Source organism: Dama dama, chromosome 27 (assembly GCF_033118175.1).
Source record: "Dama dama isolate Ldn47 chromosome 27, ASM3311817v1, whole genome shotgun sequence".
Classification (NCBI taxonomy): domain Eukaryota; kingdom Metazoa; phylum Chordata; class Mammalia; order Artiodactyla; family Cervidae; genus Dama; species Dama dama.
Window position 1 is genome coordinate 22,555,477 of NC_083707.1, and position 13,738 is coordinate 22,569,214.

Below are 13,738 nucleotides of genomic sequence, written 5' to 3' on the forward strand. Positions count from 1 at the left end.
GGGGTATCTGAATACAGTGTAGAGAATCTGGCCTGCCAAGTAGGAGATGCAGGTTCGATCCCTAGGTCAGGAAGATCCCCTGGAGAAGGAAATGGCAACTTACTCCAGTATTCTTGCCTGGGAGACCCCATGGATAGAGGAGCCTGGCGGGCTACAGTCCATAGGGTTGCAAAAGAGTTGGACACGACTTAGTGACTAAATAACAACAATCTACACTGTAATATTAAAAAAAATTTTTATTGAAAGATACTTGATATACTTGTGTTAGTTTCAGATGTTAAACATAGTTATTCAGTATTTTTGCAGATACACTCCATTATAGGTTATTACAAGATTCATGGGTGTAATTCCCTGTGATATCCTATTGCTTATCTATTTTATTTATAGTAAGTTGTGTCTTAATCCCATACGCCTCATTTGTCCTTTTCCCTTTTCCTCTCCCCTTTGGTAACCACAAGTTTATTTCTGTAAGTCTGTTTGTTTTACATTCATTTATATTGTTTTTTAGATTTTGCATATGTGATATCATACATTATTTGTCTCTGACACTTCATGAAGCATAATATTCTCTAGGTCCATACACATTGCTGCAAATAACAGTGCATGTGTACGTGCTAAGTCTGACTCTGCGTGACCCTATGGAGTACAGCCTGGCAGGCTCCTTTGTCCATGGGATTCTCCAGGCAAGAATATTGGAGTGGGTTGCCATGCCCTCCTCCAAGCAATCTTTTCGTTCTTTTTTAGAACTAATATTCCATCATGTGTATCTGTATATGTATGTATTAATATACGTATGTAGATATGTATATACACATATGTATATGTATGTATCTTATTAATCCAGTCATCTCTTAATGGGCATTTGGGTTGCTTTCATGTCTTGGCTATTGTAAATAGTGCTGTAGTGAACACTGGGGAGCCTGCATCTTTTTGAATTAGTGTTTTCAGTTTTTCCAGATAGATACCCAGGAGTGGGATTCCTGGATCATATGGTAGTTCTGTTTCTAGTTTTTTTAGGAACCTACATATCCTTTTCTATACTAGCTGCACCAATTTACATTGCTGCCAACATACACTGGAATATTTTTAGGTAATGTTTATTTTCATTTTTTAAGTAACAGCTTTAATGAGATAATTACACATTATAATCACCCTTTTAAAGTGTAGAATTCGGGAGGGGGGATGAGGATGGGGAACACATGTAAATCCATGGCTGATTCATGTCAATGTATGGTAAAAACCACTACAATATTGTAAAGTAATTAGCCTCCAGCTAATAAAAATAAATTTAAAAAAATAAAGTGTAGAATTCAGTGGGTTTTAGTATATTCGGTGGTTTTTAAAGTTACCCAATAATTACTAACTCCAGAATATTTAGGGGCTTCCCTGGGAGCTCCATTCGTAAAGAATCTGCCTGCAATGCAGGAGACCCCGGTTAGATTCCCGAGTCGGGAAGATCTCCTGAAGAAGGGATAGGCTACCCATTCCATCCAGTATTCTTGGGCTTCCCTGGTGGCTCAGCTGGTAAAGAATCTGCCTGCAATGTGGGACAGCTGGATTCGATCCCTGGGTTGGAAAGATCCCCTGGAGAAGGGAATACCCACTCCAGTATTCTGGCCTGGAGAATTCCATAGACTGTATAGGCCATGGGGTTGCAGAGTCGGACATGACTTTCACTTTCTTTTTAAAAGTTAAAAAAATTTTTTTTATATTGAAGGATAATTGCTTTACAGAATTGTGTTGTTCTCTGTCAAACCTCAACGTGAATCAGCCACAGGTACACACATATCCCCTCCCTTTTGAACCTCCCTCCCATCTCCCTCCATCCCACCCCTCTAGATTGATACAGAGCCCGTTTTGTTTCCTGAGCCATATAGCAAATTCCTGTTGACTCTTTTACATATGGTAATATAAGTTTCCATGTTACTCTTTCCATACATCTCACCCTCTCCTCCCCTCTCCCCAGGTGCAACTTTCACTTTCTTCCCAGAATATTTGCATCACTGTGAAAAATGATCCTGTTCTCATTTATCAGTCCATTCCCCATTCCCCCCTCTCCCCCTCAGCAACCATTAATCTATTCCTCCTATATTTTCCTATTCTGAGCATTCCATGTGAATCAAATGATACAATATGTGGCCTTTTGTATCAGGCTTCTTTCAGTTAACACGTTTCAAGTTTCATCCACATTATAGTATGCATTAGTAATTCATTATTGAACACGTGATAGACATTTGAGTTTTCACTTTTGGGCTATTATAAATAATGCTGCTATGAATATTCATATACAAGATTTTTGTATCAACATGTTTTCAGTCCTCTTGGGTATATATACCTAGCAGTAGGATTGTGGGTCATACGATAACTCTTTAAACTTTGAGGAACCGCCAAACTCTTCCGAAGTGGTTACACAATTTTACAGTCCTGGGGGCAATGCGTGAGAGTTCCCATTTCACCACATTCTCACCAACACTTGTACTGTTTTTGTGATTTTAGCTATCCCAGTGGGTATGAAATGGCATCTCATTGTTTTGATTTGCATTTCCATAATGACTAATGTTAGATGTAAGATGTTGAAGATCTTTTCATGTGCTCATTGGAGCCATTTATTTTCTTTGTTGAATTGTGTGCTAGATCCTTTGTTGTTTTTGTTGCTGTTGTTAGTTTCAAGAGTTCTCTGTAATTCTGGATTCAGGCCTCTTAACAGATAAATGTGACTTACACATACTAATATTTTCTTGATTCAGTGGGTTCTCTCACTTTTTTTTTTTTTTAATTTTATTTATTTATTTATTTGGCTGCTCTGGGTCTTCGTTGTAGCATGTGGGATCTAGCTCCCTGACCAGGGGTCCAACCTGGGCCTCTTGCACTGGGAGCTCAGAGTCTTAGCCACTGGACCACCAGGGAAGTCCCCTCTCTTCACTTTTTAAAAAAATTATTTTTGCAAAAAAAAAAAAAATTATTTTTGGCTGTGCTGGGCCTTGGCTGCTGCATGTGGGCTTTTCTCTCGTGGTGGTGAGCATGGGCTACTCTTTGTTGCAGAGCGCAGGCTCTAGGCAAGTGCGCTTCTGTGATTGGAGCACTCGGGCTCAGAAGTTGTGCTCTGCAGGCTTAGTTGCTGTGTGGCATGTGGAATCTTCCCAGACCAAGGATTGAACCTGTGTCCCCTGCATTGGCAGGCAGATTCTTACCTACTGTATCACTCAGGAAGTTCTCTTTTCACTTTCTTGATGGTGTTCCCATTTGATGCACTCAAGTTTTTACCTGTGATCAAGTCCAGTTTATCTGTATATATATTTGCCTGTGTTTTAGTGTCACTTAAGAAACCACTGCTTATGAAGATTTAGAGGTTTGTTTTCTACCAATTTCTGTCCACACTATAAAGATGCCCAGACTCTTCTACCAAACAGAAAGAATCCATGGTGTTCTTGATTTGCAACTAACCTAATGTGAACCACTCCCCACATAAGAATTCCTATTTTTGCTATTTCTTACCTACTTTTCAGTCATGTGACTGTAAAGGACCTACTGTGGAAAATGTAGGTGAAGGAATTTAAGTGTAGTAACTTAGGAATATTTGCAGAGCTTGTGCTATGTGTTGGAGGAGTAAGTGAGATCCTCAAGGTCTGCAAAAAGTTTAGGCAGTCAGGGACACAATGAGAAACAGCAACTACAGGGTCACCAGCTCTGTAATCAGAGTGGCCCGTCATAATGCAGTGGGGTGGGGTTGGACTGGAGGAGGGCAGACTCAAACTGTGCAGAGTCCAAGGCTGGCAAGAAAGTATGTTCTGAGAACTACAAAGAGCTCACTATGAGTGTGTGACCAGGGAGAAGCGTAAGGGAACAGGAAAGCAAGAAGGGCTGAAGAGAATCAGCTGTTCCAGTGAGAAGTTAGCCAGAAAGGTAAACTCTCTCTCATGACCAAAATACTGCACTGGATGCTGTGGACACAAAGGGAAGGCCCCGCTTCTGCAGCCTGTGGTTCAAGTCCAGAATGATGGGCGTTGCCATCCCTCCTTGATGCTGGCACTAGTTAATGTAATTTCACTTCATGTAACTACAAAGCCAACTTTTTGATAACCTTGACTTTTCAGTTTGCCAAGCTCTAATGGAAGAAAAGTATTTTTTACTTGTTTCCTTTCTATTTATTTGAGGAAACAATGATTTATAACATTATGAAGTTTCAGGTGTACCGTATTCTATTTCTGTATGTTTGTCACAGTTTGGTTTGTTCATTTATTTTTATTAGTTTTTCATATTCCACTTGAGTGAAGTCATATGGTATTTGTCTTTCTCCGTTGGACTTATTTCACTTAGCATAATACCTTCCATACCCATCCATATTATTGCAAATGGCAAGATTTTATCTTTTTTTTTAGTGGAGTAGTATTCCACTGTATATATGTAACATCTTTTTAAATCTTCACCTGTTGATGAGCACTTAGGCTGTTTCCATATCTTGGCTATGATAAATAATGCCACGATGAACATGGGGGTACAGATAACTTTTCAGATTTGTGTCTTTGTATTCTCTGGATAAATAGCAAGGAGTGGGATAACTGGATCTTATGATAGCTCTATTCTTAATTTTTGAAGAAATCTGTCTTCCAGTGTCTACACCAATTAATATTTCTACTAACAGTGTAGGTACAAGGGTTTCCTTTTCTCCACATCCTTGCCAACACTTTGTTGGCTTTTTTGATCCTGGCTGTTCTGACAGGTGTGAAGTGGTATTTCATTGTGATTTTGATTTACATTTCCCTAATTAGTGATGTTGAACATCTTTTCATGTGTCTGTTGGTTATTTGTATGTCTACTTTGGAAACATGTCTATCAGCTTCTCTGCCCATTTTTTAACAGGTTATTTTTATTGTTGTTGTTGAGTTATATGAGTTTATCAACTTTATCAGCTATATTATTTGCAGATATCTTCTCCCATTCGGCAGGTTTTCATTTTATTGGTTTCCTTTTGTATGGAGGCTTTTTAGTTTGATGTAATCCCATTTATTTTTGGTTTTCTTTCCCTTGCCTGAGGAGACATATCTAGAAAGATAATGCAATGATGATGTTAGGAGCACACTGCCTATGATTTTTACTGGGAATTTTACAGTTTCAGGTCTTAACATTCAAGTCTTTAATTCACTATGAGTTAATTTTACTTTTTATGTATGGTGTGAGATAGTGGTAGTTTCATTTTCTTCCATGTGGCTCTTCAGTTTTCCTAGTACCATTTACTGAAGAGACTGTCCTTTCTTCACTCTATGTTCTTAAGAAATTTAAGTTTTAAACTTTTAAGTAGCAAAGAGGCTTGGAAACAGATTATAAAGTAAGTTACTTATTTAAAGAGCTTTTAAACCCAGGTTGAATATAATCCTAGCCTATCATTTAAAAAAAGCATATCTATGTTCCAGGAAATACTTAAGATAGCTAAACTGTTACTGTGTTATGTTCCAATGTAAATTTTAGACCTAAAAGTAGGTATTCACCAGAGCAAATGAAATGCCATTTACAGTGAAATATTATAGTTTACACTTTTTTAGAATTAACAGTAAGGCCACAGACACCTAGAAAGGAGTAAGTAGACCTCTTATAAAGGTCTCAATTTCTTATGAAAGAAAATGACATAAATAATGAAAACTTAAGGGAGGAGAAAATCATAATATAACCACTCAATGTCCATATTTATATTTACTACTTACCTTTCATATATTTTTGATCCTCGCAATCACCCTGTGAAGCAGGCAGGGTTCAGTTTTTCATTCCAATTAGGTATTTTCTCCATAAACACTGAAGAATGTCAAGAAAAGTTTGCTCTTGGACCTGAGTTTCCATTTATTTTAAGAATAAACAAGTTTTTTAAAAAGCAGTTTTTCTAACTTTAGTTTCAGAAATTGCATTAAACATTTATCTTCATAGTCCATCCTTTACAAAGAAGATAAGAAATTTCTAAAGTCCATCTTTGGATTTTTTTTGGATTCACTCTGACTAAGCAACATTTTTAGTTGAGAGAAGTGTTTCTTTGTTTTGCTCACATTCTTTGAGGAACAAATGGGTGTTGACTGTCCAGATGTAGGTGTTCTGAAAAGAAACATAAAGCCACACTTAGATATACAGACAGACAACAGTTCTTCCTACTAAGCCTAGATACCTACTACTATAATCATTTTCTACTCTTCTGTAATAATTATGGCCACACATGAGCAGTAGCTGTACCCAGCAAAGTCATTCCCACTTTGTTAAAAAAAAAAATCTCCTCACTACAGGCTAACGGCAAAATTTACAAGGTATAATGGGTACGTCTAGAAGCTTCTTTCACACCTGAAAGACAAAGCTAAAGGCAAAGTCTCATTAGGACTGAGTTCCTTGTAAGACTGACATCAAAATTCATGACAATTCTAAGCAAGGACTGCAAAAACATTTTTTTAGTTCATAGCTCAAGACCATTTCCTTTCTCAAAAGTGAAGAATCTCAACCTAGGCATACAGGTACCATTCTGTTGTATTTTCACCCTTACACAAGGTGAGCTCTAGAGGGCAGATGTTTTGTATGGCTAACTATATATTCCAGTGCTTTTTAATAGAACCAAGCACAGAGGGTGCTCTCTATAAACATCCACTGAATAAACGATTCCCCATCTGGTATGTGTGTATTTATGCCTCCTTCCACTTCATTCTCTCCAACTGTGTTCAAACCCCAAACAATATTTGGGGTTTGTCAATCTCATCTCTTTTCTGACTCCCCAACCATGATAAACATGATACAGCTTTCTCTTTCCTGCATATACTTAACAAGCAGTCTGGTTTTAAATGCAAGTTAATTATTTTAAATATTCCAAATTTTCTTTTATCTGCATGTATCCTATAAGGAGAAACTTTCACGATGAATTCCTGTCATATCAAACACCAAAATAATCAGGAATACAGAGAAAACTGGACTTGAAATTTTAAATGGCAAATCCTCATATAAAAACCTCAATTTTTAATAAGCAGAAATAATCCAGTCTTTGCTGAGTTTGTCATTTAATTTCAAGAAGTTACCAAACTCTTCTGTAACAAAAATGTTTAAACATTCCTTTCACAGTTTCTTTGGAGTTAAATTTATTGGTCAGCATAATGAATAGAGTATTGAGGATTACTGAAAATAAAACATGTGCCCAGTCACATAGTTAACTTCACATCATTTCACAAATCCCCATTCTGTTGAGTTTCTGATAGGGGAAACCACAAAGAATAAAGGTTTAGAGCAGGAAAGTCAACCCTGACTGGTTGTTCTGCTGGCACAAAGGATGAATTAAGGCAAGTGATAGGCAGACAGACGGTGCCAGGTAGTGGGGGCTGGAAACCCATGCCAATATGTTTCTTTCGTATGCACAGAGTGGGGTACCAAAGGATTCTAATCAGAACTGTGTTTTTCTAATCAGAACTGTGTTTTTCTAATCAGAACTGTGTTTTTTAATAAATAGTGGACTAGAAGGGTTTGAAACTAGAAGCAGGAAGACTCAGGGAATTATTGTAGTAATCCTGGCAAAGGATGAATAATGATCTGAACAGACAGCAGCAGCACAGAGAAAAAGGAGAGGACAGTTGCGAACACCTTGGAGGCGGGATGGATAGAAACTGGTGACTAACTGGGCCAGGACAGAGGGAGCAGGACTGTCAACTACACTGACCATTTCAGGTCAGAATGTCTAGAAGGGCATGTTCATTTATAGATTAAGGAAACTTAGGATGGGCAGGTTTGAGTGTGTTACCTGTGGGGACGTGTAGGGGTGGGAAGGGGACATATTTAAGAGCAGTTGGGAATGAGCCCAGGGAGAGGCTGGATGTAGAGGAACACACCTGGAAGTCAGTGCAGTGATGACTTCCTCAACTCTATGGCAGTTTCAGGGAGTGTTTATTAAACAGAGAAATTAGAACTCAGGGGTTAACAACAGCCATTTATATAGCGTGATGGATTAAGATACCTGAAAATCAATGCTGGGCTCTTGCCTTTGGAACCAGACATGTGATTTAGCTTTGCAGAACTTGGAGTCTTTCTCTCTGGGGTCTTCAGGCTGAGTTTACTCGTAGGAGTGGTAGGATTGCTCTTCAGTGCTGACAGAAAGCTTCTGCTTTTTCCATGATGTTTAACTGTTCTGTTGCACGTTTTACAAGTAATCAACTGCCACAAAAAGAAGAAAGAGTGAGTCTTATTTCTCCTTATAATTTAATCCAATAAACTGTATATTCATTAAATTTTTATATGTAAGACACCCTTTAATATCTGGGCATTTATATCTTTACAATATTTTGTAACTTTTTTTTTTTTTTTGCAGAAAAATTCCAAGCCTTTTCCCAATAAAATATGGCAAAATATCACTGAAAATAACTGACTCCTTCAGACCTTTAGTGAATCTATATATAAATACAAGTCTAAAGTAACTTATAAAACCAGGCATATGAATTCTCACCCTACTTCACTTCATTAGGAATAGAGGTTGACTTTCTTTTCAGGATTCATTGTTCAAGACATGGTCCATTTTGCAGCTAAATGCTCTTCTTCTACACATCTGACTCACAAGGCACCAGATTCGGCCCAGGCCTCAACAAAATTAATACAAACTAGTTTATGAGAAGTACTCTGGTGTTCATGAGCAGGTAAAAATGCATTCACAGAGGTTTAAGTTGCTTTATGAAAATGCACTTACCTGTCCAGTAACAGTAGACTCCTAAATATGGCAGTTCCAATCCAAGTTGTTACTGACTCTAGTCTTAGGCCAGACCTAAGCTGTCATAGTGTCCACCGTGCCCAGCACAGTGCCTAGGTAATAACCAGGCACTTTAATAGTTGATAAATTTTAACAGAACATGCAGATAAAGTCTATCTAGTACTGGTCTCTACATAGTAAACCATAAGTAATTTAATTTGGTTGTTTTATTCCACTTTACATCTCCAATATTTAGCACTGTTTGGCATAAGGTAAAAATTTCAATAAACGTTTGATGAATGAACATAAGACACTTATCTTTGTTGGACATAAACTTAAATACATACTCTGACACAGAGGGGGGTGACTGAAGAAATGACACTCTTTCTTGTGTATGCCTAATACATTTTACTGTGTCTGAAGAAAAGGACCATTAGCTGAAAATATTTAGTGGTAACTGCAGTTCAGATGATGTCACACTGGTGAGCTCAAGAAATCCTCAAATTTGTTAAAATAATTGTGCTCAACAATAAAATCTGGGCACTGAGAGTTCATGATTTTTGGCTTTAGGTAACACTGAGAAACAAAACTAAGCTGTATCTTGATGAAACAGTAATCACTAGAAAAAAATCTTATGTATATATTTTGACAATCTAAATATACTACTACAAACCTCTGAGTTATAGTCAGGCTAATTCTTAACCTTATCGTAAGTGAAAGAAAAGTCTAGTTTACTTATACAGAATGGAATTGAAATCTTACCAGCACACTTTTGGAGTCTTTGTACTTTTTCAGAATTTTTGCTTCTTTAAAACTGAGTGTATAATTTCTTGCTTCTCGATTAAGAAGTTTCTGTATTTTGGGTGTCAGTTTGGGCTTGGGTTTGAGGCGCACTCGAGATTTATCCTGAACAAGCAACTGGAAACAGTATGGACATGTTCCTTCAAAAGTGCTTTTATCATCTAAAATTACACAAGTGAAACCCATAAATCATCAAATCAGAGTATTCTGTTACCACAAACTATCAATATTATAGATGCAAAAGAGTATATTATTTAGTATGAGCAAATACAAATTTTCCTTAAGCAAAACTCAAAATATGAGAATCTACAAAGATAAATTGGCAATAATTTATTTTACAAAACACTATAGTTCTATCGAGTCCCTCTTTTTAGCAACAGATAAGTTAACTCCCCACCCTTTTTCACATCATGTGAAATGCCAGGCTGGATAAAGCACAAGCTGGAATCAAGATTGCCAGGAGAAATATCAATAACCTCAGTTATGCAGATGACACCACCTTTATGGCAGAAAGTAAACAAGAACTAAAGAGTCTCTTGATGAAAGAAGAGAGTGAAAAAGGTGGCTTAAAACTCAACATTCAGAAAACTAAGATCATGGCATCTGGCCCCATCACACTTCATGGTAAATAGATGGGAAAACAGTGACAGACTTTATTTTTTGAGGCTCCAAAATCACTGCAGATGGTGACTGCAGCCATGAAATTAAAAGATGCTTGCTCCTTGGAAGAAAATCTGACCAACCTAGACAGCATATTAAAAAGCAGACATTACTTTGCCGACAAAGGTCCGTCTAGTCAAAGCTCTGGTGTTTCCAGTAGTCATGTATGAATGTGAGAGTCGGACTGTAAAGAAAGCTGAGCGCCGAAGAATTGACACCTTTGAACTGCAGTGTTGGGGAAGACTCTTGAGAGTCCCTTGGACTGTAAGGAGATTAAACCAGTCAATCATAAAGGAAATCAATCATGAATATTCACTGGAAAGACTGAAGCTGAATCTCCAATACTTTGGCCACCTGATGCGAAGAACTGACTCACTGGAAAAGACCCTGATGCTGAGAAAGACTGAAGGCAAGAGAAGAAGGGGACAACAGAGGATGAGATGATTGGATGGCATCACTGACTCGATGGACATCAGTTTGAGTCATTGTAGATGACTATAAACTCTTACCTATATTTGACAAAGCCATCTATTATTGGTAAAGGGCTTTTGGGTACAAGTACAGTGAAAAAGCAAGCATGGTTATTTAGGGAAAGGTGAAGTGTGAAGGTGATGTTGCTGAAAATGAAGGTGGGCACATCATCTGTATAAATACTTAAGGCTAAGTCCTGTGTTAAGTGCTAGGAATAGCACTATTGAAAAGCTAAGGACCATGCTTGTAACTTAGCTCTGAAAAATGTAAAATTCATTCACACTGAGAGACTGTTACGGGCCAAGCACTGGTTGTGGGAGATACCACAGTGAACAGAGCACAATTCATGGAGATAGACAATGAACACAAAGCCAAATGTTAAGTGCTGGGAAGAAGAAAAAAGACTGTAAAGAATGTAGATTGCTGATGGAGCTGCTATTATCTTAAATAGGGAAGCCAGGGAAGGCTTCGTGGGGTGACATTTTCAGAAGGAAATGAGGAATAATCAATTGTGTCAAACGCCAATAGGTCAGGCAAGGTAAGGCATTCGTTTTTATTTTTTTTTAAAGGAACTGAGAAGCCTCTGGTGCGGATTTATAATGGCTGTGGGTCGATCAGATTTCTCTAGATCATCTGGTTCCTTGTGCGGAAGGAAGGGAGCGGGGCCACCAGAGCCCGACCCACAACCAACGGGCGTCCTCCTTACCGTGTGACGAGCTGTAGGCCCAGCTGCAAACGAGACAGACATTCGTAAGGGACGGGACACACCCGCCTACCGCTCGCCTCCCTCTCCCCTTCCCTTCTCTCTTACAGGAGGTAGCGGGCCTGGCCCGGGCAGCTATCTTGTAGTTTCCATGCCGCGGCCTCAAGGTAGTGCTTCTGCCTCATCCCCGCAGGTAGCCCACGCCGCAGAGACCCGGTAGCAAAAAGGAGACTCCGGAAGCCGGCTTCCTAAAGCGGCGAACTTTGACATCCGGATCCGATCGTCCTCCGGAGCCGACCGTCCTCCGGAGCCAGGCACCTTCGGCTGAAGGGTTCCGGTCCCTCCGCGTCCGGGCGGGCGTCCGGGCGGACGTCCGGGGGCCGACCCTTCCGCCGCCGTTGGCCCCGCCCCTGGGTCCCGCCTGGCCCCCGCGGGCTGGGAGTCAAGTGAAAGTATTCAGCGCTCAGTCGCGTCCCACTCTTTGCGAGACTACGGACGGTAGCCCACCGGGCTCCTCTGTCCATACAATGGATTGCGATTCCCTTCTCCAGGGGGGGTCTTCCCGACACAGGGATCGAACCTGGATCCCCTGAATTGCAGGCAGATTTTTCAGTCTGGGGATCCACATCACATGGGAGCCTGAGCGGAGCAGCTCAGGCTGGGTTGGGTTGGCAGCATTGGGAGCCGAGAATGCGCCCGCCTCCAGCACCGTCGCTTCTAGACTTGGGAGCCCGGGTCCTGACCTGGGCCGTGGCGGCCAACAAGGGCGCCGCTGGGGGAAGCGAGGCTTCGGGTCTCCAGTCCAGCCTGCTCTTGGCATGAGCACTAAGGAGCTTATCTTTATTATTATTATTTTCTGTTTTTAATTGAAGTGAAATTCACCTAACTCCTTAGCCATTTTAAGGTGACCAGCTCCATTGCAATGTTGCACAAATACCATTGTTACTAGTTTGGAAACATTTGTATCAGCGTAGGGGAAACCTCATACGCCGCTAGGAGTTACTCCCCATTGTCCCCTCCCTCCCGGCCCCTGGCAACCGCTGATAACGCTTTTTAAAATTTGTTTTATTTTTCGCTGTGCTGGGTCTTCATTGCTGCATACGCTTTCCTCTAGTTGCAGGGAGTGGGGAAGTGGAAGGTGCTACTCTGTAGTTCCCATGCGCTTGCTTCTCATCGCGGTGACTTCTCTTGTTGCCAAGTATGGGCTCTAGGTTCTGCCCGCTTCAGTCGGTGAGGCAGGTGAGCTCAGTAATTGTGATGCTGGGGCTTGGTTGCTTCACAGCATGTGGGATTTTTCCGCTCCAGGGATGGAACCCATGTCTCCTTCATGAGCAGGCAGATTCTTTACCACTGAGCCACCAACCTCAAGTAAATGGAATCATACATGGGATCTTTCTGGTGAGGCTTCTTCCATTTAGTATAGTGTTTTTGAGATTCATACACTTTGTATTATATATCAGAACTTCATTCCTTTTTATAGCTGCGTAGTGTATATATGTTGTCACCAAGTTGTGTTCGACTCTGCGACCCCATGGACTGCAGCACCCCAGGGCTCCCTGTCCTTCATCATCTCCCAGTTTGCCCAAATTCATGTCCATTGAGTTGTTGTTACCATCCAACCATCTCATCCTCTCGCATCCCCTTCTCCTCCTACCTTCAGACTTTCCCAGCATCAAAGTCTTTTCCAATTAGTTGGCTGTTCACATCAGATGGCCAAAATATTGCAACTTCAACATCAGTCCTTCCAATGAACGTTCAGGATTGATTTCCTTTAGGATTGACACCTATTTTATCTATTCAGCCACTGATGGACATGTGAGCTGTTTCTGCTTTTTGGCTATTGTGAATACTGCTGTTGTGAACTTGAAGGTGTGTTAGTTTCTATTCTTTTGAATTTATACCTAGCAGTGTAATTATTGGGTCATACTGTAATTCCATTTTTAACAAGGACTCCACATCTTCATCAACACTCATCTTCTGGTTTTGTTAATTCTAATCATCCTAGTATGTGTGAAGTGACATCTCTTTGTGGGTTTGATTTGCATAATGATGTTAAGCATCTTTTCATGTGTTGTTGGCAATTTGTATATCTTTGAAGAAATGTCTGTTCCAGTTCTTTGTCCAGTTTTTAATTGGATTGCTTGCCTTTTGTTGTTGAGTTGTTACAGTTTTAAAAAATGTGTTCTGGATGCATGCGTGTGTGCTAAGATGCTCCAATCATGCCCACTCTTTGCAACCATATGGACTGTAGCCCACCAGGCTCTTCTGTCTATGGGATTCTACAGGCAAGAATACTGCAGTGGGCTGCCATGACCAGGTATATTCTGGGTACTAGACTCTTATTTATCCTTCGTTTTTAAAAATGTTTTCAGTGGAGAAGGAAATAGCAACCCACTCCAATATTCTTGCCTGGAAAA

The 13,738-nt window shown here is 40.0% G+C and overlaps 1 protein-coding gene across 1 annotated transcript; it reads right to left on the bottom strand.

Moving 5' to 3' along the window:
* Nucleotides 1-218: 218 nt before the first annotated feature.
* Nucleotides 219-11,598, bottom strand: C27H18orf21 (chromosome 27 C18orf21 homolog). The gene is made up of 6 exons (XM_061131233.1): nucleotides 11,430-11,598; nucleotides 11,325-11,347; nucleotides 9,449-9,648; nucleotides 7,964-8,160; nucleotides 5,700-6,078; nucleotides 219-5,043 (listed from the first exon to the last, which is right to left on the bottom strand). Exons 1-5 carry the CDS (start codon nucleotides 11,504-11,506, stop codon nucleotides 5,925-5,927), a joined length of 651 nt encoding a protein of 216 aa, XP_060987216.1. The 5' UTR covers nucleotides 11,507-11,598; the 3' UTR covers nucleotides 219-5,043; nucleotides 5,700-5,924.
* Nucleotides 11,599-13,738: the final 2,140 nt, after the last annotated feature.